The 25632-nt window shown below is 42.3% G+C and overlaps 1 protein-coding gene across 1 annotated transcript in view; it reads right to left on the minus strand.

Moving 5' to 3' along the window:
- The window catches only part of STAMBPL1 (STAM binding protein like 1), a 75808-nt gene that overhangs the window by 22162 nt on the left and 28014 nt on the right, over positions 1-25632 (minus strand). The window contains exons 2-5 of the mRNA XM_066600761.1: positions 9033-9116; positions 4794-5011; positions 4635-4710; positions 2021-2116 (exon numbers count right to left, since the gene is read on the minus strand). Of these exons, the coding sequence (XP_066456858.1) occupies positions 2021-2116; positions 4635-4710; positions 4794-5011; positions 9033-9062 (420 nt within the window). The 5' untranslated portion in view covers positions 9063-9116. The remainder of the gene's footprint in view (positions 1-2020; positions 2117-4634; positions 4711-4793; positions 5012-9032; positions 9117-25632) is intronic.

The raw sequence follows: 25632 nt of genomic DNA on the forward strand, positions 1-25632 counted from the left end.
TAGTACATTTTCTACCCAGCATCAGTTTTGTGAAGTCTTTAAAGCCATTTTGTAACATTTCCAACTTAAAGAGGATGTCTGTTATAGAAAACTTGTTGTTAATAGCCGGTTAAAAAATTCTAAGTTAATAAAAGAGTTAACATTATTGTCGGTGGCAAATCTGTTATAAGAGGGAATGTGCGCCAATAAATTTTATATCTGCATTCAACATATGATCAACGACAAACGTTCAATCACTGGGCAGTGAATGGGAACGGACATTCGTATGGAATACCCATTCAGAAAACCATCTCACCCTTGAAAAGGGACTAAAAAAATAGGGATAGTTCAAATTGGATAAGGGGGGAAAGGGACTTGTTATTTGTATAGCGCCAACTTATTCTGCAGCACTTTCAGGTAATTTATTACTTATTTATTTATGTATCCGCAAGCTGGATACTCATTTTACCGACCTCGGTAGGATGGAAGGCTGAGTCCACCTTGAGTCGGCTACCTGAACCATGCGGGGATTGAACTCGCAAACTTCAGGTCGTGAGCGAATGCATAGGACTGCATTCTGCTGCCTTAACTCTCTGCGCCAGCTGAGGAGCATTAGCTATTTTTCCTGTGATCCGTAGACATCTCGTTGGATTAAAGGGGTTGTACCAAGATAGGCGATAAAAGTTTATCTATAGGATCGGTCATAAAAGTCTGATCGATGGGGGTCTCCTTCTCCCTTACTGCGGGGATGCTTCTCCCACCCACAGTGATGTCAGATTGAATGCAGCGATGGCTGCACAGGCATGGTCGTCACTCCATTCATTTCAATAGGCTGACACAAATAGCTGGACGCTTGTACTTGGCGATCTCCAACAGTCTAAATTAAAATGAATGGATTGTCACTGCAAATGTGTGCCAGTCACTTCATTTAATCTCACTGCATGGAAGGAGTGGTTTAGTGGGCAGAGAGCCTGCATTGAGGAGGAGACTCGGAATCCCCATTTTTGGGATCAGTGAGGGGGGTCTCAGCAGGGAGACCCCCAGTGATCAGACTTTTATTCCTATCCTATGAATGGGTGAACAAGGTCTATCTTGGTATGGTAACTTATGTGAATAAGACCAGATTTTGCTACTGAAGCCTCAAGGCTGCATTTTTAAAACTACACTGAACAACCAAATCTAATATCTGATTGGCTGTTACTCCATCTTTTTTTCAGAATTTCTAGAACGTGATGAGAATCTCAGCACATTTTAGCTTAAATGCAGTCAGAAAAGTTAACTCCTTTGCACATTAGGGCATAAAAGGCATTTGGACGTAGTGCTGAGCCTCCACAATTTCAAAACTGTAATGGTGAGACAGCAGAAAGCTCTGATCCTGGATGTTTAAACTAAGATACCTCTATTAATAATGTTCAAGGCACCTACAGAGAATAAACCAAGGTAGGGGACATTTTATATGGAAAATCAAAAGCATAAAAAGGCATTGAGACTCTCCAGTGAGAATGCCTGTTTAATATTACAAGGTTGGGCACCACTGTATAAGAATGTCTTTGTATTAGCAAAGTGGCAGATTTACCTATCAGTCTCTCTTTTTTTGGGGGGAGGGGGGTCAAGTTAGGAGATGGTACTTACTTAACTAAATACTGTAAATATAAAATGACTCACAGCCTTGAAGGAATGCTTTGTTCACACTCTCTACTCTAAATGGCTGCAACAAACCTGGCACTGCTGCCGAGTATAAATCAGCCAAGCGAGTTTCTGGTTTTTGTCCTATTGCACTTAACCGATTTGTCCGAATATATGGCAGGAGTGTCCCAAGTCTATAATGACAGGGAGTTGATCCTCTATTTTATAAACACTGAATCACGTGTTTGTGTATTTGCACATGTCCACTATGGGGCTGGGTGCTGCTTTACTGCAGTACGAGGAACATCTTGATCATTTTCACTAGTTACATAGATGATGTATTTCATCCCAATACCCATATAACAGCTCTTCCAAAGAAAGCTAACACATCTAATAGACTTTCTGTATAACTTACTATATCTTTCAGGTATTCTTGGTATTCTAGGTTATATTTCTTGAGAAGGTCTTTTTTCAGATCATCTGTCCTTGGAAATGCAACCTCCTTCAATTTCTTAAAGTAAAGCAAGAAAATGCAAGATATTAATTTGCAATACCGGTATATTAAATTGAAGCAGTCATTGTATCATAAGAGAGAACAGTACTGTCATTTAACATTGATCGTCTTCGATTCAAAAATTACTTGAAGGTGGAACAAATGCTTTTAGAGAAAATACCTTAAATAGAGAACTCTGTTTTTCTGATGCTTGGCTCTAAATTCCCCGGTTGGGCTGCATTCCCACGAACGTATATCGGCTCGGTTTTCACGCCGAGCCGATATACATCGTTCTCCTCTCCGGGGGGAGGGGGGAGGATGGAAGAGCCAGGAGCAGGAACTGAGCTCCCGCCCCCTCTCTGCCCCTCTGCACTATTTGCAATGGGGAGAGGTGGGAAGGGGCGGGGCTAATTCCTCAGAATTTAGCCCCACCCCCGTTCCGCCTCTCCCCATTGCAAATAGTGCAGAGGGGCGGAGAGGGGGCGGGAGCTCAATTCCTGCTCCTGGCTCTTCCATCTCCCCCCCTGCAGATGAGGACGACGTATATCGGCTCGGCGTGAAAACCGAGCCGATATACGTTCGTGGGAATGCAGCCTTAGACATAGAGATAAAGTTCTTCTTGCCTGCTGCAGCCATTAGGGGGAATTCACTGCATATTGTGCAATTATTAAGTAGACTGTATAAACAATACGGTCCCAAACTCCGTCTAATTGTATCTGCAGGCATCCATGCTTGTAAAATTTTAAAGGGGATTTTTGAGTTTATAAAAATATACAGAAAAGTACCTAAAAGTATCTGAATGCTCACCAGGTGGTGCCACCAAAGCTTGAAAGTAATTAATTATCTTTCATTTTCATTATTTTGCACAGGTCTATGCTGTATCTTTATTTTAAAGCTTCCAGACTTATTGTGGTTGGGGTTATTAATGTGAAGGACTACAGGACTTCCCAGAATTCCTCTGTCCCCCTACAGAGATAGCCTCTATTTCCAGTTGCCTGCTTGTTCTTTCATTACAAAGCATGTTCGCTATTCATTCAGGCATGTATTTACACTGAGTGATAATTGTTCAGGTTCAAGCTGGAAACGGAAATCTGAACCATTTATCAGCCCATGTAAAAGGGCCCTAAGTGATATGAGCTTTGAAAATTATGTGCAAACACAACAAGATCTAAAACCTCCTTTAAAGAGGTTGTCCAGCTATCGGACAACAGCTCTTTAATAAGGCTAACGGTGGTAAAATAATAAACAGAGCTGTACTTACTCCTCCTTTACTGCAGCCCTGCTGTGGTCCCAGTGTTTGTTTTGACAGCTGCCATTACCGTAAGTCAGGTGACTATTGCAGCCAATCAGAGGCTACAGCATCACCGCTCATTCCCCTGGCATCGACACTCACAACCTGAGCGCCATGATGCTAAGAATTTGGGAATGTAATGCTGCAGCGGTCACATGACTTCCAGTTGCAGCTGTCACAATAAACACTGGGACCACAGTGTGTCTGCAGTGCTGGATCCTAGCAGTGGCAGAGGGGTAATTATATAGGCAAGCTTATTAAAAGGGATGTTGTTCGATAACTACACAACTCTTTTATAATAATAATCTTTATTTGTATAGCGCCAACTTATTCCGCAAACCCACTATTTTTTTCTCTTTATAAGATGCGCTGGATGATAAGACGCACCCCATTTTAGAGGAGGAAAATTGGGAATAAATATTTTGAACTCACCCAGCGAGAGTGCAGGGGATAATACCAGGCGACGGAGCAGCAGAGCTCTGAAATAGCAGCACTTGTGTACAGCATGAGCAAGGGAAGAAGCTGAATGGTGGAGGCAGGAAAGCAGCAGTTCCCGCCGATGCTCACCACCAATCAGCGGTATGTATGGGCAGGAACGGAGAGAGAACTGATAAGTGATCGCACATTTGTTCGCAGAGCCTTGAGTTTGTTTGCACAACCGCAATTTAGTTTGCGCAATTGTGCATTTAACTCACAAATGGCACGTTAAACTTGTGATCGCGCTAACAAATGCCGTTCACGACGAATTTTGGCACTTTTGCTTTATAAGATGCACTGACTTTTTTCTCCCCACTTTGAGGGGAAGAAAAGTGCGTTTTATAAAGCAAAAAATACTGTAATTTTTTTTTTTTTTTTAAGCTGGATAACCCCCTTTAATTTGCCCATAATCGCTCCCGCTATCAGCTGATAAAGTCCTCTTGTTTTTTATGGCAGAGAGAACAGTGGGGGGAGGCTCCTTCTGCAGAAAGGTTTATGGTAAGGAGGATATTGGCTGATATTCCAGGAGATTTATAGAAAAGATCTATTTCTTACAGTTGATTACAATATGGGACAGACGGATGAAAGCAAACGATGATACAGAGAAGAAATATTGGGATGGTTTTCTATTACTTTCTGTGTATTTTCTACAGTTAGTGTTTTTCCTCAAAAGAAATGGACTCTGGAAACATTTAATATCCGTAACCTTGTCTGTGAAGATAAAGAAATTGTAAGGTCACAATAAATGAAATAATAGATTCAGCCAACCTTTAATATAACCTGTTTTTCTGGGATTTCACATTGCTGGTAGTCTCGGTGATTAGGCAGTTTCTCAACAAACAATCTGCAACGCAAGAGACATTTTACAGCCTGTGGCAGTATTTAAGGACATAGAGGTCAAAATGAGAACACGGCCTAAATCCTCACGTGATGAACTTGTTGTAGAGAACAAAGGCATTTTCAAGATTTCCTTCTTCTAGATACACAGAGGCCATTCTCTCCATTTCCACTCCGGAACGAAAGTAGCGCCTGGGAGTGATATCCTCATTGATGGTGATGTTACAGCCCAACTTGCTTAGGGCACGGACGCGTTCCTCTGGGCTCAAAGATACATCTGTGTGATCTGGCATAGCGGCTAGCTTTTTCTAGAGAAAGTATATTGAAAAATAATACAAATTACACATAAAGTAATATAATACGTCAGGATAATTGTGCACAGCCTATATTGGCTTTATCGGCAATGTCTAGAGAAGTAAATCAGGTTGTTGGCTACGATCCGTGAGTCAAAAAGACCTACTGTATTTGAAAGTACCATTTTTATGGCTGCCATTTTTTCCTTTTCAGTACTATCACACAGATTACATATAATTACGTTGATTAATCAGTAATACTGATTAATGCTGTAAACATAGCATATTAATTATGCTGTATTATACCAAAAGTCACCAACTTTTTGTACCTTGTGAGCCACACTCAGCTCAAAAATGGAGGAAAGGAATTTTTAACTACACAGTAACCTTTGGCATCACACATATCATGCAATCCAAGATCACACGCAAGGGGAAATTTTCTAAACTTGTCATTTCCAACACAGGGCTTAGTATAATTTAGCCCCGGCACACATTGCACCTACTATATGAATAGACTCATGCCTCTTCATGTTTTAGGCTGGTCACCTACAGGATATAGACATTAGGTGATCAGCGGGTTTGTAGCTCCAGGTCTTACAGTTAGGTAGGAACTATCAAAGGTTGATCCAGGGATTATTCTGATTGCCATTAGGGAGTCGGGAAGGAATTTTTCCACAAATGGGCTAATTGGCTTCTGCCTCTTGGGGTTTTTACCTTCCTCTGGATCAACTAGAGGGTGGAAATAGGCTGAACTAGATGGACATGGTCTTCATGCAGCCTAACATACTATGTTACATATGCATAGTTCAATGCGTCTACACAGTCCAAATTGGCATATGGTTCTGGCACAATATACACCCGTTTCAGTCCAAACTATTATAACTCTGCCCAACAAGATCTGACAATTTTTTTTAAAAGCAACAAGGTTGGCACAAACAACCTAAAAGTTGAAAATTTTTGTGCAAATGCCCACTTGCACAAAAATTTCTGACTCTAACGCCAGAAACTGGCATAAAAGTCTTTCTGGTTGACCCGCAATGTATTTGCTACACCCTCATGCAAGAGAATGCAGTCCTGTTGTGACTTTTAAATTGCCATGATCCTACTATCACAAGTAATCCAAACTTGATGGATTTCTTGCAATTATTGGGCCGCGGCAACTTACAAGTCACCATGCAACTGCCAATTGTAGCCACATGATATGTGTCATGCCCAAGGATGTTTTGACTTCTATAGAAGTGACACATCATGAGATTGGGCCATTCAGCCATGGTCTGCTGTAACAATATCACAATTGACGAATGTTGGGACGGCCTGTTAATATAAATCATTATGATGTAGGATTATCATTTGATTGTATCCTCATACCTGAAAAACATTTTGAAAGCCACCCTCTGATTTAAAGACAAAATTCAGCCCCAGGCCAGGAGGATGATATATTCCCTTCAATTGTTCTTCCTTGCCACTCCTCTGATCCGCAGGTTACTGGCCCCATTTTCAGCTGTCCAAAATGGTTATAGCAATCTAATGCACATAGTCCACTGCTCCCTAATTGGCCAGTTCTGATCACATGAGCAGTTCTACCCAATCAGAGAACAGGTATAGGGCACTGGTAATCTAACACTACCAATGTACTGTGGGGATTAGGTAGTCTAAAGATAGTGTTGGCCATCTTTGACAGCAAAAAAGGGGTCTTTATTGACAGATCAAGGGATGGCAGAGAAGAACAAGTGCAGGTAATATATTCCCTTTGGTCATGAGAAAGAATTTGTCTGGAAACTTGAGGGTTGCTTTAGAGACTGTGTCTAACAACAACTTGCTAACTGTTTCCAGGGGTCAGCTTAACTATGAATGCAGCTCTGGATTAAATTACAGTCTATAAATCAGTGTCAGAGAAAAATTAAGAAATAGTATGTAAATACAATGTCACTTAGGTTTGTAGATTTATAAAAACCTTAAAGGTGTTTTCCAGGCATAAATACTATTGATGACCTATACCCAGGATAGGTCATCAATAGTTGAGCGGCCGGGGTCCGTCGCTCGGGGCCACGACCGATCAGCTGAGCAGGTGCATGCTGTCAGCACCGCAATAACACAGAGGTCGGAGAGGAAGCCTCTGGACTGACCTTGATATAGTGGCCGGCGCTTGTAACTGCAGGCACAACTCTCATTGAAATCAATGGGAGCCATGCCTGCAGTTACAAGCGCTGGCCACTACATGGGAGGTCAGCATGGAGGTTTCCGCTCTGACCTCTGTGTATTTGGAGTGGAAGTCTCTGCGCGACCTCCCGTGTAGTGGCTGGCGTTTGTAACTGCAGGCACGGCTCTTATTGATTTCAACGAGAGCCGCGCCTGCAATTACAAGCCCGGGCCACTACATGGAGGTTGACGTGGAGGCTTCTGCTCCGACCTCTGCGTTATTGCAGCGCTGACTGCAGGCGCCTGCTCAGCTGATCGGTCAGGGTCCCGAGCAACGGACCCCAGCCGATCAACTATTGATGACCTATCCTGATGATAGGTCATCAATAGTATTTCACTGGAAGACCCCTTTAAGGTGTTCGCAAGATATACCCTGTAAAATGTACAATGCAAAACTACAGCAGACATGCTGAATTCTGGAAATATAGTCTAAATAATTTCTTAAGGACAATATGACTTGTCGGAGACACAATCTCTGAATCTTGGGCAGCTTAAGCCTGGTTTAGACACAACGATTATAGCTCAAAAGATGTATTTTGAGTGACTTTTGAGCGATAATCGTTGTGTGCATTTACGGGGCAAGGTGATCGCTCAAACGTTGAGCGATCACTTTACACTCCAAGTGGGGTATGCAGAAGACAAGCAGGGCTGTTCTCTGCTCGGAGCGGGGCATGTAGAAGACAAGCGGGGCCGCTTGTCTTCTGCATCCAGCTGTTCTCTGCTAGGAGCGCTCAGCTGTTATACAGCCGAGTGCTCCGAGCGGGGTATACAGAAGACAGCTGGAGCGCTGTGTTCTTCATACCCCGGCTATATCTCGCTGTGAACTCCTGATAAGGCTGATCGTTCTCTTTCGGCATGCTGAAAAACAACAATAAGCAATGCTTTAACGAAAACTGCATGATGTCAGTGCAGTTACACACAACGATTATTGCTCAAAAGACGGTTTTGAGTGATTTTTGAGTGAGAATCGTTGAGTCTAAATCAGCCTTTATATACGAAGTTCTTCCATTGAAGATAATGAAAAGCTGACTGTCATATGCATAACTCTTTAATTGTGCCATATCTAAGGCCAGCTTCACACAAGCGTAACCGTAATTGCTCATGCCTTAGCACAACTGTTTTGAGCTATGAACGAGGCTTTTTTGCATGCGTGTCGGTGTATTTTACTGTAATTTTCCTGCCTGCAAGGCATGGTTTTTTTTGCCACCGGGACACAAATACACCCCGACTGAAATGACCAATTTGTCTAATGAGTTACAGATGTGTTCTTTTTTTCTGTGGAATTACGCAGTGCTTCATGCATCTCCATGCATATTTTGCACATCCTCTATTGACTTCTATGGGAACCTTTGGTGCACAAATACACAGAGAGATAGAATATGTTCTACCTTTTTTTTGTGCGACCAAAATATGCGAACCAAAATATGGAAATGTGTATGAAGCCATTGACTTCAATAGGTTCTATTCTCTGCGCACTGTTCGCAAATACTTGTGTGCAGTCAACTGAACACATTTAGCTCTACTACAACTGCACATGTGTATTTTTATTATTTTCAATAGACATTAAATGGAACAAGCAAGGAAAGACCAACCACGACTGAAAAGTAACGTGCAGAAAGCTGCGTTACGGATTTGTATCTATGGATCAGATAACAGACAACTATAGCAATCATTAACATGCTGAAAACTACAATGTACTCTGTTGCTAGAAATCAAGGTATAATGCGCTAAATGCCAAGTGAACATTTGCTACATCTGTATACATCCATGCACAATCTGCATTATATGTTCTACAGCTAACATAGGTCCATTTAGAAAATAACGTAAAATGATTCACCAGCGATGAAATGGAGATGGACTGCTCCATGCTGTCTTCAGAGTTGATGGGAAGGGGCTGGTAAGAGCTTTACAATCCGTCCATCTGCAACCAGAGGAGAAACAAAGAAAATCAATGCTCCCCAAGTATCAAATAACGTCAGTTCCTCCGTTCTGTATGAATCATTGGTCGATACAATGGCCCAGAAATCATAATAGTCTTAACGATCTCAAGTCTCGAATCCAGAAGCGGCAGAATGACAAAAATGTTCAGCAAAGACAGTCATGGTATTCTACGCTCATTAGAAGCCGTTTTGCTTCTACTAAGAGTTAGGGATTTACAGAAAACAGCAAGAAAGATGACGAAGAGGGAAGCAATAAAAATATGACTGATAGGATCATTGCTGAGAGGATATCTCCCCCTATAAGAATGTAGCATAGCTGTATTGCAGGGGGTATGAATTTGACCAAGGGTAACATAAGCCAAAAGTTCGTCATCTCTTTTCATGCTTGTGCATTTTCTCCCCCACAGAATATGTTGGTACTATGTAAGTGATAGAATATGTTTTAAAAAAAATTAACCTTTCAGCCTTTTTGGGGGGTTTTGGTTTTTTTCATCCTTGCTATGGCTTTTTTTTAAATTTTTTCTCAATTTCCCTTAGGGCTTAAAGGGGTTGTCCCGCGCCGAAACGGTTTTTTTTTTTTTCAATAGCCCCCCCTGTTCAGCGCGAGACAAACCCGATGCATGTGTTGAAAAAAAAAAAAACGGATAGTACTTACCCGAATCCCCGCGCTCCGGTGACTTCTTACTTACCTTGCAAAGATGGCCGCCGGGATCTTCACCCTCGGTGGACCGCAGGTCTTCTGTGCGGTCCATTGTCGATTCCAGCCTCCTGATTGGCTAGAATCGGCACACGTGACGGGGCGGAGCTACGAGGAGCAGCTCTCCAGCACGAGCAGCCCCATTCAACACGGAGAAGACCGGACTGCGCAAGCGCGTCTAATCGGGCGATTAGACGCTGAAAATTAGACGGCACCATGGAGACGGGGACGCCAGCAACGGAACAGGTAAGTGAATAACTTCTGTATGGCTCATAATTAATGCACAATGTACATTACAAAGTGCATTAATATGGCCATACAGAAGTGTATACCCCAACTTTGTTTCGCGGGACAACCCCTTTAATATGGTTAAACACACTATCATATCAAAATTATTTGGAGACCCCTATCAGTAGAATGGATCATGTCTTTTTAGCAGGTCAAGTGTCCTAAACCATGCTACATAATATTTAGACCCTTGTAGGTGTCAGCCATTGTTTTCGATGGGAACTGCATGCTGTTGGATATACGGGTTATGTCAAAGCACACAAGCCACCAATTATGAAGTGCAATGCCTCAGCCCATCTACAATGGTGCTGTTGTCTGAACTTCTCTCTCCATGTTCGTCAATCTTGTATGCTTTATTCCCATAGTCATACTACTCCAAGGTGGCTCGAATAAAAACATAATGGGTAGGCAATCTTACATTGAAGCAGTAACATTCACAGGACTGCCCCTGAATATGCAAAGGCAAGCCTCTTCCTCCTAAAATGTGCTTTATTTCTGGAAAAACTTCATATCAGGTGATGTTAATAGAAGAGATCAATGGACCCGAACACCCACAGATTTATATAGCATATGACCATGTCCACTTTTTTATTAGGTACCTGATTAAAATTAACGGGGATTTCTAGTACTTTGATATTTATGACATCCTTAAAATAGGCCATCAATATATGATCAGTTGGGTCCAACTCTTGGCACCTCTGGCAATCAGCTATTTGGAATGGCATGGTGTGAACCTGCCCCAATGTCTCTTCTTCTTGACTGGGACATCATGGCCATCAGTCACATGGCCTTCGTGCAGCTCCATCCCATTCAGTAGGATGGGATTGAGCTGTAATACACGGCACTGTCGTTACACAATATTTGACGCTGTACCTGGTAAACAACAAAGAGGCCACAGTGCTTGCCAGAGCTGTGGTCCCTTCAAGCATCTGATCATGGGGGTTCTAGGAGCTGGAGCTTCAAGGATCTGATATTGATGACCTATTCTAAGGATAAGACTTCAATATTGTAATCCTGGAAAAACCCTTTACATTTTCTAATTTTGGGAAATTGAGATATCTGCAAGGTAAAAGCTAACAGAGCGCACTGCTTGTCAGAGTGTTTTCATCTCTAAGACGTAAATTTTTTTTTTTTTTTTTGTTAAATCAACAATAAAGTTTAGAGTAAAATGAGCCTAATAATTCAAAGTGCATTGAGATTTATCCAAATTAAATAGTGGTACCTGACACACCAGCATGACATTAAAAAGTACACAGAAATCACAAACAATGTATACCTAGGCAAACGACAACGGTTGAAAATAGTAGCCTCTAATGGCACAATATACAAAGCAGACATCATGATCTTGACTGACTGGGATAGCGAACATCATGACAAATACTGAATGTGCGAAATCTTGTATCCATACCCCACAAAAGTCATATAATATAAATATTTGGTACTAGTCAGAACACACATGGAATATTGTGTAGAGTTTTAGGCATCGGTACTCATGAAGGACATAGCAGAGCTTGTGTGGGTAGAAAGGTGGATAGCTAAAGTAATAAATGGAATGGGCGGACTACAATATCATGAGAGGGTATCAAAATTGGGGTTATTTAGTTTAGAAAAAAAAAGACGGATTAGGGGCGACCTAATAACGATGTATAAATATATCAGGGAACAATACAGAGATCTCTCCTATCATCTATTTATACCCAGGACTGAAAGAAGGAAACCTATATAAATCACATTATTGAGATGTTCTAGGGTTATGTATTAAAACTTTCTCTGACTGTGTTCCCGTTTCAGCTCCTGACTATGGCTTGTTATACTGGCTACTCCACTGTCAGCTGCCTGCTCTGAACTCTGGCTTGATTTACCTATTGCCCCTGTTCTCCGTGACCCAACCTCTGGCTTGATCTACATGCTGAAGTGTGTCGCATGCCTCGACCTGGGCTGTCTGACTACGCTCCTGTTTACACTCTCAGGTACTGCATCTAGGCCTCTAGTAGTGTCAGCTGTGACAGTACTGGGACCTCTTCCTGAGTAATTGTCTGGGGACCCTGCAGCAAAGCCCACATCCTAATTGGTAGGGTTAAGACTGGGGTACCCCAGGTTTGGCCCAAACCAGTTATGGCACAGTGGATCTAAATTTGCAGCTTCTGACACATTTATATGTCCATGCAATGGCGGTACTATAAAATGCAGGTAGAAAAAAGCATCTACAAAGTGGTCATAAAAGGACATGTACTGTATTATCTTACTGATCAAATTGGATGACTGGTTAGGAAGCCCCATCAGTCAATGACTCCCAAAGTCAGCCTCACTGAAGGAGCTCTGGAAGAAATACTACTAGATACACATTTTGAAAAAAACATTACAACAATGAATCCAACATTGTTGTATCAATGAAATGTAGAGGTAAAAGCCGTACGCAAGTGACTTAACAGGATGGAAGAATCAATACATGATCTGCACAGTACTTGAAATGTTCCTGCTCCATTTAATATTTATAAAGCACGTGTCTTCCTACAACAGGAAACATGTCTGCAGGACACAATCATGTGAAGGTTGGGGGTCATGCATTAAACAAAAACATCTAGATTAAGAGTTTGCAGATAAAAAAAAAATAACAGACGCACACAAAACATGAAAAAGTAGACTATATACTTGTATATTACTTTTTAATATAGAGTATAAATATAGAAGCCACATTAAAAATAGTAATTACTGCTAAATGGTCTTAAATACATTTAAGACCATTTAGTAATATTTACTATTTTCAATGTAATATATATTGGAATTTTTAAGTTCCATGGGGTAAGATGCACATATACAGAGCCCCATGTATAACCACACAGTACCAGGTGTTAGGACTGGGTAGCAACAAGGTGAGAGACTCTCTCCATTGCAAATGGTTGACCATCGATTATTGACTATAAATTGATGATGGTATTTTGGACCATATGGTGCCATACATCAGACTAATATACCACATCCAATGGAGAAAGCCAACCACCATATTTTCATATGGCAACATGCATGACTATTGAGATCAATGGTAACCCTAATCAGGATCCATGTGATACCGATCCCAAATTACAGTTGTGTGCCTAAAACCTTTGCAGCATTTCAACTTTTTGTTCTTTACTTTTCCCCTCAATATGATAAAAAATGCTTTGCTTACAAAGTTCTTGCCAAAAAATTCTCACATTTTAACTCCCAATTTCCGTGTTTTACTAAGGTCTAATCAGCTAAACCTTTATTTCTATAAAAGAAGACACAATAGAGTATGTGAGCCTCATAAGCACAAAAAGTTGGGATGCCAAAAGCAACCAAGATTACTGCAGGTCATTTTTCTAACAAACAAGCCGGAAAATTGTTGTTTGCTAAGGGGAACTAAGGACCAGTATACATACAGTACATCAATAGAGATGGCGTTCCAAATGTCAGAATGCTAAGGTAAATGGCTAGAAGAAGACAGGCAGACAGTCACACTGCCCATCTAGGCCTGCTATTTTATATAATCTTATTTCATGGTAGGATTCTGACGCCCTGAACGTGACATGTGAGACAACTTCACTTGCTTGGATGCTTATGCCTTACTTTTTGGGCTTTCATTTTTACCAACTTACAAAATGAAAAGGGTTCGATGGTTTGGTTTCATATAAATAGGGCTGAAATGACAGGGCACATACTGACAGCGTTAACAGATCTAAAATATAAGTGCCAGCGGCCATATTTACTTACATGCTAATTCAAAGATATACAAGAGTAATACAAATACCACTTCCCAGCACAATACAGATCGTCAGATTACTATATGGGAGGAGCACTGCACAAGTGCAAGATACTGGTGAACAGCCACCCGCACACCTACTATGTATTTGGTGCTTAGTATTATACTTGCACACAGGTATAATATATAAAGCATGCCTAATCTAATTCATACATGTAGTCCAGCATGCAGGCTTAAACCTATTAATGAGGCCACATATGATTCAGCCCAGCGAATTGCCCTGCATCTCAAAGTGAGTCACACTGGACCACCATCCTCCAGCATCTAAAGCCACACTGCTTATAGTAAAAATCAACGATAAGTATTAAATATTACATTATATTTTGGCCAAAATACGTAAGCTCTCAAGCTCCATTAGCTGCGTAAAATCTTTTAGATTGGGTTGTAGAAAAGTCTAGTGGTCAACAAGCTCTACACAAGCGGAAAAAGAGTTCGCTACACGCAAGGAGCCTCTGAGCCTTTTATAGGCCAAGGGGGAAGCACTTTTAGCGCTTCAGGTGACAAGACCGTTCATCTAATCACACCACAACTATTATAATTGGCATATCTGCCTGAGATGTAACTGCAGGACGAGTTTTGCAGCAGCACCAAAACTTCTTCTAGGTTCTCAGTTTTGTTTTTAACAGAGTGTATAAAGCAGATGCAAAAGGTGCTGCCAGAAAGGAAAAACCAGTTATAATGTTAGCAATGTTACACGGTGAACCTCCTGATAAGGATGGAGAGGGGGAGGGTTGTTCGTCGCTATATTCCAGCAGGACATAGCAGCTCATTACCAAAAACGAATGAGTCATGTGTATGTATTAGTCATCTGTTCAAAAAGCAATTATCGCCTGCTCCTTCGCCTAACGCTAGCCATCTAGAAACACATTCTCATACTTGATTTAGAAAATGATTTGCTAAATACATCAATTACCATCTAACACACAGTGGGGGTCATGTATGAAAAGAGCCATTACACATTTAGATTTAGAAACAAGAAAATAGACATTAATAAAAAGCTTCACAATCAGGGACTCCATAGCAAAAGTCCGAAAGGGCCCCTAAAAAAGAAACATTTCCACACATAATACTTAATTATGTTGCTGATACAATAATGTGTACAAAGCCCTAATAACCCAGTAGTGTACAAAACCGGTGGATGAAATCTTCCACATTTCTACACAAAAAAATCTCCATGACAAGTAAATAATGTTCTAGAACTTTTAATCTGCGTAGTGCCCCGAAAATCCAACTTTTCCATCACATGATTGGGATTTTGAGTGATGCTATTAATATTAAAGGGGTCGTCCCATGAAAACAATTTATTACCTGTCCAATGGAGTCAGACTGCTGGGACTCCCAGAGATCACAAGAACAAGGGCCCAAGTGTGCTTGAATGAATGCAGCAATGGTCACATTCATTTCTATGGGGTTGCTGGAGACAGCTGACTACAAATACTCAGCCATCTCTATCTATGAGGACTACCAAATTCCAATACAGAGTTCTCTCAAGTACTATCGGAGATTTCTACTAAAGGTCTTCCTGCTGAAGGTAGGCCCCAACATTACTGACAATCTGGTAGTCCAAATGGCAACCTGTTTCAATCCCAAATCCACCACAAAACAGTCCTATAACCCCTCTCCCATGTATCCCTTTAGACTATAGTTAACTAAATACTAGACTCCCTATCCTGGTACTATGCCTAACAAGCACTTCATTACTCAGCCTTGGCATCAATTGTGTGCAATAGCACTGAGGAGTGAAGAGAACTGCATACCATGGAACAGAGAATAAGCAATTGCAGGTCTGAGGTCTAAAAGCAACTTGAAGTTTGTGGTCTGTTTTCACTCTGGGATTTTGCTTTGAAAACTCTTTGGGATCTTAATCTGGGGTCTGCATTCATCTTGAAGTTTGAATTGGTTTTGGGATGTGATGAATGGGACATATGCCCTTATCTTTCAGCTAGCGAATATAGGAAAAACATGTTCACTCTGCTTCCCTCTAGGACAGCGTTTCCTAACCTTTTTGGTCTTGGGGCACCCCTGGGAAAAATGTTTTATTGTAAGTCACCCTACCAAAAAGGGGTGTGGTCGGGGAGGAGTGGCCAGGTGAGTAGCTTATCATTTTACCTCCATTATTTCAGTGGTCCCTATAGTAATAGTGCCCCCTCTTAGAGTGCCCCATTAGTAAAAGTGCCCCTTCTCAGTGGTCCTAGTAGTAATACTGCACCCCTTAGCAGCGCCTGCAGTGATAGCATGTCATAGATGCCCCTGGCTTCAAAGCTTCTGATGCCCCCATAGTACCTGCCACCGACACCCACATCTTCTTTTATATAGTCCAATAGTGCCTGGCTGTCATAGCTGCCCTTAAAGGGTCCCAACCTTATATTCCCCCATAGTGCCTGCCCTAGATGCCACCATAATATGCAGTAAGGAGAAAAGACTAAAAGGTCTGGAAAGTAGGCGCAACACTTGTAGTAGATATTGGAGGTCATGGATAAAGTGGTGAAGAACCTCTCTTTTATTGGATGATGTACAAAGCCAGCATGTAAAAACATGTTTCGGAGTCACACCCCTTTATCAGTTTGACTGAATTAAAACATACAAACTATTGGAGACTTGATGGTGCCAAAGTTCCAAGAGTTTGTGGGGATCCTAGAAGTCCTGTAAGGAGCAGGGTAACTGGGACTGGAGAAGTGCTACAGGTCTGCAATTGTTTGTAGCTAAGACAACCATGGGCAGAACTGGATATCCATAAAAGTAGTAAGTCCTGGATATCCATAAAAGAACCATGGGCAGAACGTCCATCATGATCTGCTGTCGTGGAGGGATGGAGGATGCAAAGGGAATAAATCGGCCACCATCTTAACGGTGGCGGATTAATTCCCAGCTTGAGAGCTGCAGCACCCCGGCTGAGAATCACTTTTCTATGAGAATCTTGCAAGTTACTTTTAAAATCTAGAGTAAGGGTCCAGTAGGGATTGACACTGACAGGAGCCTTTGCCCCAAAATAGAGTGTGCGATACTCTTCTATGGCTTCATACATATAAGCCTATCATTTTCAAACTAAATACGTTAAACCTATCCGTAGAATTCCATTCACGCGACGGAGGCTAGGGGGAAAAAAGTGTCCTCTTGGCCTCTGTTGGGGTGGTATGAAATAGCATGTCTTTTTTGCAACTGTGTAAAAAAGTGGAGAAAACTTCCCTTTCCTATCCTTCGGGCCAATGCGCAGAAAAAAAATATGATGTGCAGCATACATCTTTTACAGTGGGACCCTTGGGTGACACCTGCCACTATAAATGTTAGATGCAGCAATAACTAAAATTTAGTCAGCGTGGTACAAGCAAAAACAAAAATATAAAATACTGTATTTTCCAGCATATAAGACGACGGGGCGTATAAGGCAACCCCCGACTTTTCGTCTTATATGCCGGGAATACAGTGTGAAGAAAAAAAAAACAATACTCACCGGCGGTGCTGCTGCAGGCTGTCACTCCCCCATGCACGCTGGCAGAGCATTGCTTTCTGCAAGCGGAGCTTGAGTCCCCTGCCTCCAGAAAGCTAATGCTCTGATTGGCTAACTTAGTCTGGCGTTAGCCAATCACAGCCATTCAATGACGTCATGAATGGCTGTGATTAGCCAATCAGAGCATTAGCTTTCTGGAGGCGGGGCATTCAAGCTTCGCTTGCAGAAAGCAATGCTCTGCCAGCGTGCACGGGGGAGCGACAGCCTGCAGCAGCGCTGCGGGAGGGGAGTATTGATTTTTTTTTTCCGGACACTGTATACCCGGACCTATAAGATGACCTCCGACTGCAGAGCAGATTTTTGGGGTTAAAAGGTCGTGTTATACACTGAAAAATATGGAAGTTTGAATCAAAATATGCACTAATAACTGCGTTTTTATGTGGTTAGCAAATATAACTGTTATGCAGTTTTAATAATAAACTTTTCTAGTTGTGTTGCAGCCATGTGTTTTTTGCTTATACACTATTGTCACAGCCATGGCATATGCGCAACTGAGCATTTAATTCATTTTTTGGAAGTGCTGACTGAATTTAGTTTTTGTTGCATTTGTGGAAGAGTGGCTGCCTCTACATCTGTGCAACATCTCACCCATATGTCCCAAGCCTTTTAATTATAGAGTATATCAGGATCCCACTTTCCCTGAATGCAATTAGAGGCTTAAGCCTAAAAAAAGGCGAGTCTGTCAGTGTAGGGTCCCATCTACATAAGGTCCCCTTGACATGACAGATGGGCTCACATATGCTGATCGAAACTTGTGTGCGAAGAATCCCATTTTTTTTACATATGGAGTAAAAATGACAGTTATGCAAATTTGATTCAGATATATCAAGATGTATTACACATATGAAAATATTTTGCTAAATGTTGTAGAGCCGGGCACTATGTAGACTGTGACCCCAGGGTAGATCTCCAGTAACTCAAAAACATTAAAAATGAAATGGCAGCAGGAGGCTATAAGACCAGGCATTGCGGGTGATCTATAAAAGTTGTTTAATTCAATAGAACTGGAGAACTTGTTTTTCAACTTTTAAAAATTGGCCCCAAGGGTCACATTACACAGGATTGCTTTGGAACTTTTGAGGTATGAACATAAAAGAGGAAGAAAGTAAAAAAGTAACTTTTCTGATGACCTGTGGATGGAAACAAGCAATGAATGGGCATGGCCTTTGCTGGGGGAGGAAGGGGGCATAAATAAATGCAATAGCCTAAGAGTACATATCCCAAAAATCGCAAACTCTTCAATGTAATTAGATATTAAACATTAGTTCATTCTTAATCTGGCACCTTGACAGTTCATCACACACTGAACTGTAAAATGCTTACTGACTAATTGCAGTGCATGTTGATTGGGATTCATTACAATAGGTGGAGGTTTTATAGGATTATGTAGATGCAATTAAATTACCAGTCATAAATTTCTTACAATATCCTTGTAGCAGATAAAAATTTGGTAACCGTTCCTTCCAATATGAGAGACGAAACATACCGTGTTTCCCCGAAAATAAGACACATTAAGAAATTTGCAGAAATCACTAATATAAGACACATCCCGATAATAAGGCATACTAAAGTGTGCAGGCAAGTCGAGAGGCCTGTCCCCTGCTGCCATCCCCGTTGTCTCCTACCTCCTCCTGTGCTGTACGATTGTGCTGTTGTTGTAAGCTACCCTTGCTGGCTGGAAAACTCCATAGTATCATCCTGTTGCTGCTGCACACGTCTGCTGTGATGAGCTCCCTCTGGTGGCCGGAAGCTGCAATACCATCCCTGCTTACAAGTGGTACAGGAACTTCTGTCTGCAGGTACGTTACTTTTATTTATGGCTCTGTGTGTGAGTCAGGCAACCATATGTGTGATTCTTAAGGTTGGGTTCTCACAGAGTGTATTTCCAGCCTTAGGGGGTGAGCATTACAGTCTCCAGACAGTGTGTGGGAGCCAGGTAAACAGTGTGTCATTTTGATTCAATAGGGGGTGTCTGCTTTTTTGCTGAAGAGTCTAAAGTACAAGAAATAAACAGTGTTGCTACCGTATATTTTTACCCCTAGACATGAGCGCAAAAAGAAAGAGCTATTCCGTTGAGTACAAGAAAGGAATCGTGGAAGATTCTTGGGGCAAAAACCTTCCTGCTTTGGCCCGAAGATTTTACAAGAAATGGAGTGTCAAGAAATTCAGCAGGAGATTCCGGGTTCAGATCTTTATGATGATGTGCCAGAAAATGATGACATGACTGTCATTGAGTAATTTTTGCTTTGTTTTCACAGTTTGTCTAGCTATATTGGTTTGTGGTGACAACTATGGTACTGTGCAGTATATACGGTAATAAATGTTCATTTTTTTGTTAAACAATAAATGTGAATTCTTCATTGAAAAATAAGACACCCCCTGAAAATAAGACATAGCGCATATTTGGGAGCAAAAATTAATATAAGGCGCGTCTTATTTTCGGGGAAACAGGGTAGCAAAATGCCAACACACGCCGATCTTCATCAGAAGTCCACTGGGGGAATATGCCCCGAATGTATTAAGAGTTGTAAATCATGAGCTAGCGTGGAATACCCACAATTTCTAGCATCGGTTGACTGAAATCTGCTGGGATATGGGCAGTCCCATCCCCTTCCATTAAGCACTACTCACTTTATAGAAAAGTGCCAAGAGCAGCATAAAAGGGCTGGCAAGTCATATTTTTGTGCAAGTACAACTTGTGCAAAAATTTGCTGCTCTTTTACGCCACAATAGCGGCGCATGATCCTTCATAAATTCCCCCCTTAGTGTGCAATTTACGTGATAACTTGTAGGCTGTTGTAAGTACAGAACATGGAAGAGGAAGGGAAAATTAGAGTTCTTCCAAGGCTATAAATGTGTCTCTCAGCAGCTACATAAGCGATACTTAAATATTCATGAACTAAAGGAACACGTGAAATCACACATCCTGCAGGCCCGCAAGAAAAAGGTTTGTAAAATGAAAATTTAAAGGGGTTGTCCCGCGCCGAAACAGGTTTTTTTTTTTTTTCAATAGCCCCCCCGTTCGGCGCGAGACAAACCCGATGCAGGGGTTTAAAAAAAAACCGCATAGTACTTACCCGAATCCCCGCGCTCCGGTGACTTCTTACTTACCTTGCGAAGATGGCCGCCGGGATCTTCACCCACGGTGGACCGCAGGTCTTCTCCCATGGTGCACCGTGGGCTCTGTGACGTGATGGGGCGGAGCTACGAGGAGCAGCTCTCCAGCACGAGCGGCCCCATTCAGAAGGGAGAAGACCGGACTGCGCAAGCGCGTCTAATTGGGAGATTAGACGCTGAAATTAAACGGCACCATGGAGACGAGGACGCTAGCAACGGAACAGGTAAGTGAATAACTTCTGTATGGCTCATATTTAATGCACGATGTATATTACAAAGTGCATTAATATGGCCATACAGAAGTGTATACCCCCACTTGCTTTTGCGGGACAACCCCTTTAAGTATATAGACAGATGTTCAGCACTGGAGAGCTCTACATCTTCTACCATCTGAAATAAAACTAAAGTCTTTACTAGAGTACTAGAGATGAACGAACGTACGCGGTAAGGCCGATTTCGCAAACGAGCACCGCGATTTTCGAGTACTTCCCTACTCGGGTGAAAAGTACTCGGGGGCGCTGTGGGTGAGCGGGGGGTTGCAGAGGGGAGTGGGGGGGGAGAGAGAGAGGGTTCCCCCCTGTTCCCTGCTGCTACCCCCCACTCCACCACGCCACGCCCCGCCCCACAGCGCCCTCAAGTACTTTTCACCTGAGTAGTGAAGTACTCGAAAATCGCAGTGCTCGATTACGAAATCAGCCTTACCGAGTACGTTCGCTCATCTCTAGTCTTTACTAATTACATACAGTAGTTATTAGAGTGGTAACAAGTCCTAATGACAGAAATTACCGGGGAGAATCTACCAAGACCGGAGCTTTACACAATGATTTTAATTCAAAGTATATTGGAGTGAAATGCGCCAAACTTATTAAACAGAGTACACCTCTTAATACATTTGAGACATATTTTACCTGACTGTGTGCCAGAAAGGCAAATCTATACCAACAATGAGCTAGCACACATTTGGGCTATTATGCACTCTAATCTAAATTTTAGCCAATCTTCCAGTGAGCAGGAGACCAAGCCCTACCCACTCTGTAAGAGCCTGAGAAAAAAATCATTAAAAAGTCCCACATTTTAGTGTAAATCTGACATGCGCTAAAATTTGTGCCTTTTTCATGCCACTAATAACTGAAACAAGTGGCCAGTTAAATTCCACCCCGCAGTGCCCATAATATGCTGCCTGACTGGCATATAAAGCTCAATTCCAGGCCATCTATCCTATTACCTTGTAAATGTAACAAACGTTCAGGGAGATCTTTAGCTATAGCATCATATATATTAACCAGAAGGCTCAGCACTTAGATCCCTGGAATCAGGAAAATTGCAGAAATCTAATAGTGTTAGGTTGTGCTTCTGGGACCTGTAGTACTATGGGTTTCCAGGAGCACATTTCCACAGGTGTGGTATGTTTGTGCTGGCTGGGTGTGGTGTTCTCCAGCCAGCCAATCTCCTCTGGTCTGGTTGCATTATACACATACACACACACACACACACCAATCCCTCTCCCTCTGCAGGAGGAAGCCAGTATCACTTCACTCTAGGGTCTGGTTTTCTTACATGCCTGTTATGTGTTGTGTATTTAGGTGTGAACAGTGTCGTGTTCAGGGTCTGTGCAGGTGACCAGACAACAGGTGTGAACAGGCATGTTCAGTGTATAGGTGTGTAAACAGTGATGTGTTCTGTGGGTCTGCGCAGGTGGCAGACATTAGGTATGAACTGTCCTGTTCAGTGTTGCATGCTATCCCTAGTGTGTTGGTGTGAACTGTGTCCTGTCCTGCTGTGGACTGTTTACCATCTCTGGGGGAGTTAGGTCCTTTGGTTCCAGCGTGGGGCTCTCCTTATTGGGACGATCGCCCAAGGCTCTTGTGGATGTTGTCTTATTAGAGTAGGGACCCACAAGACAACGAGGACCCTTGAAGCAGGTCCGTGGGCTTAAGTGACTTGGCCAATTCATGAACCAATATCTCGTACATGTGATAGCTATTCCATCTGGTTATGCATGCAGGTATGCAAGGTGAGTGTTTTGGTAATTTGTCAGTCCTTATGTTATGTCCGCCCGTGAGTCCAGTATGCAGTTCAATTTCCCATACGTTTGTGCAGAGGGGGGTGCGCCGAGGGGACGTAACAAATAGTAAGACCACATATGTAATAGTAATAAAGATCATGATGATATAATGACTTAGAAATACTGACATAGATAAAGGCAAAAACTGCTAATGGTATTGTGCCAGAATTCTGGAGCCAGAAAGCTGCAATTTTGGTACCTGCAATATTTTACTGTGCAAAAATCTTTCCAATGGATAAGCAAGACAGAGGTACGAAATAACGGTCTTAATAGATCAGGCTGAAAGAATCTTTGGAAGGACAAACCTTTCTGAATCTCGATTGCTGGCCACTGATTGAAATGCAGATTCTGTACGTTGCTTTCCTGTCTGACAGCCTCGGTTAACGATGCCAGACTAACCCCGCCGTCTAATAAAGCAGACAGCATAGTTCTGCCAATATCATCAGAATGAAAACTTTACTCGAAGGGATCCAGGAGTCCTAATTCAGCTATAAAACATCAATTATTTTATCTGACCCAATACAATGGCCAGGTATTCCAACTCAATTCCCTATCATATACACCTAGAATAAAATACACTCGAACATAAAAGTAAAAAAATGTACATACTGTACATTTTTTTAATGAAAACTCAAAAGTACATAAAAGATGGCACAGAAACGCATATAAAGCCACATCACAGGTAGTTAATCACAAAACATGATCAAAAGGGTATTATACTAGTAAGATCCAACAAGCTGAGACAGGAAAACTCTCATATACAACATGTAATGACATAAAAGAGAATAGAGACCCAGATGACAGCTGCACCCCAACGCACATTTTGCACTGGTTTTTTGGTCCCTTGATAAAACCAGTGCAAAATGCGTGTAGGAGTGTATTTATTTCAGGGGCTTCGTGTGGAGCAGAGGGTTAGGCAGCAGTATGCAGTCCTAAGCTCTCGCTCACGACCCGAAGGTTGCAGGTCCAACCCCGCATGGTTCAAGTAGCCGGCTCAAGGTTGACTCAGCCTTCCATTCTTTCGAGGTCGGTAAAATGATCTGAATAATAAATTACCTGAAAGCACTGCGGAATAAGTTTGCGCTATGCAAATAACAAGTCCCTTTCCCTTATTTGTTGGTGAAAAGTATTGGTTTTTATACACTCTAATTGGTATTTTTGAGTGGCCTCTAGTATAAATATGAGTTTTAGATATTTTTCCATGCAGTATAATTAAACACAGTGTACAGTACAATGCAATAGACAGTCAGCACCTTATAATTAAAGGAGCCGATCACTCACAAAGTATATTGTCAGCCATTGCTTCAAGAATGCCCTATACAGTGGGCCCTGAAAGTCTTCACACCTGTCACTTTTTTTTACATTTTGTCATGTTGTGGCCTTCTGTAAATTTAAAAAATTCAAGCTTCTCCCCATCATTCCGCACTCAGTACCCTATAATGACAGAGCGACAACAGAATGTATGACATTTTGTAAATTTTTAAAACAATGCAAAACTAATATTTTGCATTGACATAAGTATTCACACCCTGTACTCAGTACTGAGTTGAAACACCTTTGGCAGTGATTACAGCCCCCAGTCTTCTTGGGTATGATGCCACAAGTTGGCACATCTGGATTTGGGGATTTTCTGCCATTCTTCTCTGCAGATCCTCTCAAGCTCTTTTAGGTTGGATGGGTACTGTCTGTGGAAGCCATTTTCAGGGATGTTTGATTGAACTTAAGTCAGGGCTCTGGCTGGGTCACTCAAGGACATTCACAGAGTTATCGCTAAGCCGTTCCTGGATTATTTTGGCTGTGGACTTAGGGTCATTGTCTTGTTGGAAGATGAACCTTCTGCCCAGTCTGAGGCCCCCTGTGCTCTGGATCAGGTTTTCATTAAGAATATCTCTGAATTTTGCTCCATCCAGCTCAGCTTTCCATCAACCCTGATCAGTCTTCCTGGCCCACAGCATGATGCCGCCACCACCAGGTTTCACCCTATGGATGGTATTGGGCAGATGATGAGCAGCCTTGTTTCTCCAGATGAAAAGCTTAAGGCTGGATTCAGACGAACGTATATTGGCTGGATTTTCACGCCCAGCCGATATACGTCGTCTCCCTCTGCAGTGGGGGAGGCTGGAAGAGCCAGGAGCAGTGCTCTGAGCTCCCGCTCATTCTCTGCTTCCTCTCCGCCCCTCTGCACTATTTGCAATGAGGAGAGATGGGGGTGGGGCTAATTCTCATAATTTAGCCCGCCCCTGTCCCGCCTCCTTTCATTGCAAATAGTGCAGAGGGGCGGAGAGGAGGCAGAGAGGCGGCGTGAGCTCAGTTCCTGCTCCTGGCTCTTCCATCCTCCCTCCCTGCAGATGAGGACACCGTATATCGGCTCGGCGTGAAAACCAAGCTGATATACGGTCGTCTGAATCCAACCTGAATTTGAGGCCAAAAAGTTAAATCTTGGCTTTATGAGACCAGACCAGAGAATCTTGTTTCTCGCAGTCTGAGAGTCCTTTAGCTGCGTTTTGGTAAACTACAGACAGAGGTTTGTGTCTTTTACTGAGGAGAGACTTCTTTCTGGCCACTCTCCATAAAGGCCAGATTGGTGGAGTGCTGCAGTGATGGTTGACCTTCTGGAAGTTTCTCTCATCTGCACACAAGATCTTTAGAGCTCAGCCAGAGTGACCATTGAGTTCTTAGATACCTCTTCTACTAAGACCTTCTCCTGAGATTACTTAGTTTGGTGGGTTGGCCAGCTCTAGGAAGAGTCCTGGTTAAAGCTGGGTGATTATTGTACTAGTACCTAGTACTACTATGGGGGGGGGGGGCTGTTGAGCACATTACTACTGCTACAATTGTGCAGATTTGATGGGCAGATTTGATTACTGAGGGATAGAACCCCATCCTTCATGTGTACATGACTTCGAACCCCATTCTTTTACATACAATAAGCAACAAGCTTGCACAGTAATGGTACATTCCAATAGTGTGGATTTTGACGTGGTTTTTGTTACCGATTTTCCACTGTAGAAAATCACCGATTCTGCTACATGTGAACGTAC

This window comes from Eleutherodactylus coqui, chromosome 4 (assembly GCF_035609145.1).
Source record: "Eleutherodactylus coqui strain aEleCoq1 chromosome 4, aEleCoq1.hap1, whole genome shotgun sequence".
Lineage (NCBI taxonomy): Eukaryota > Metazoa > Chordata > Amphibia > Anura > Eleutherodactylidae > Eleutherodactylus > Eleutherodactylus coqui.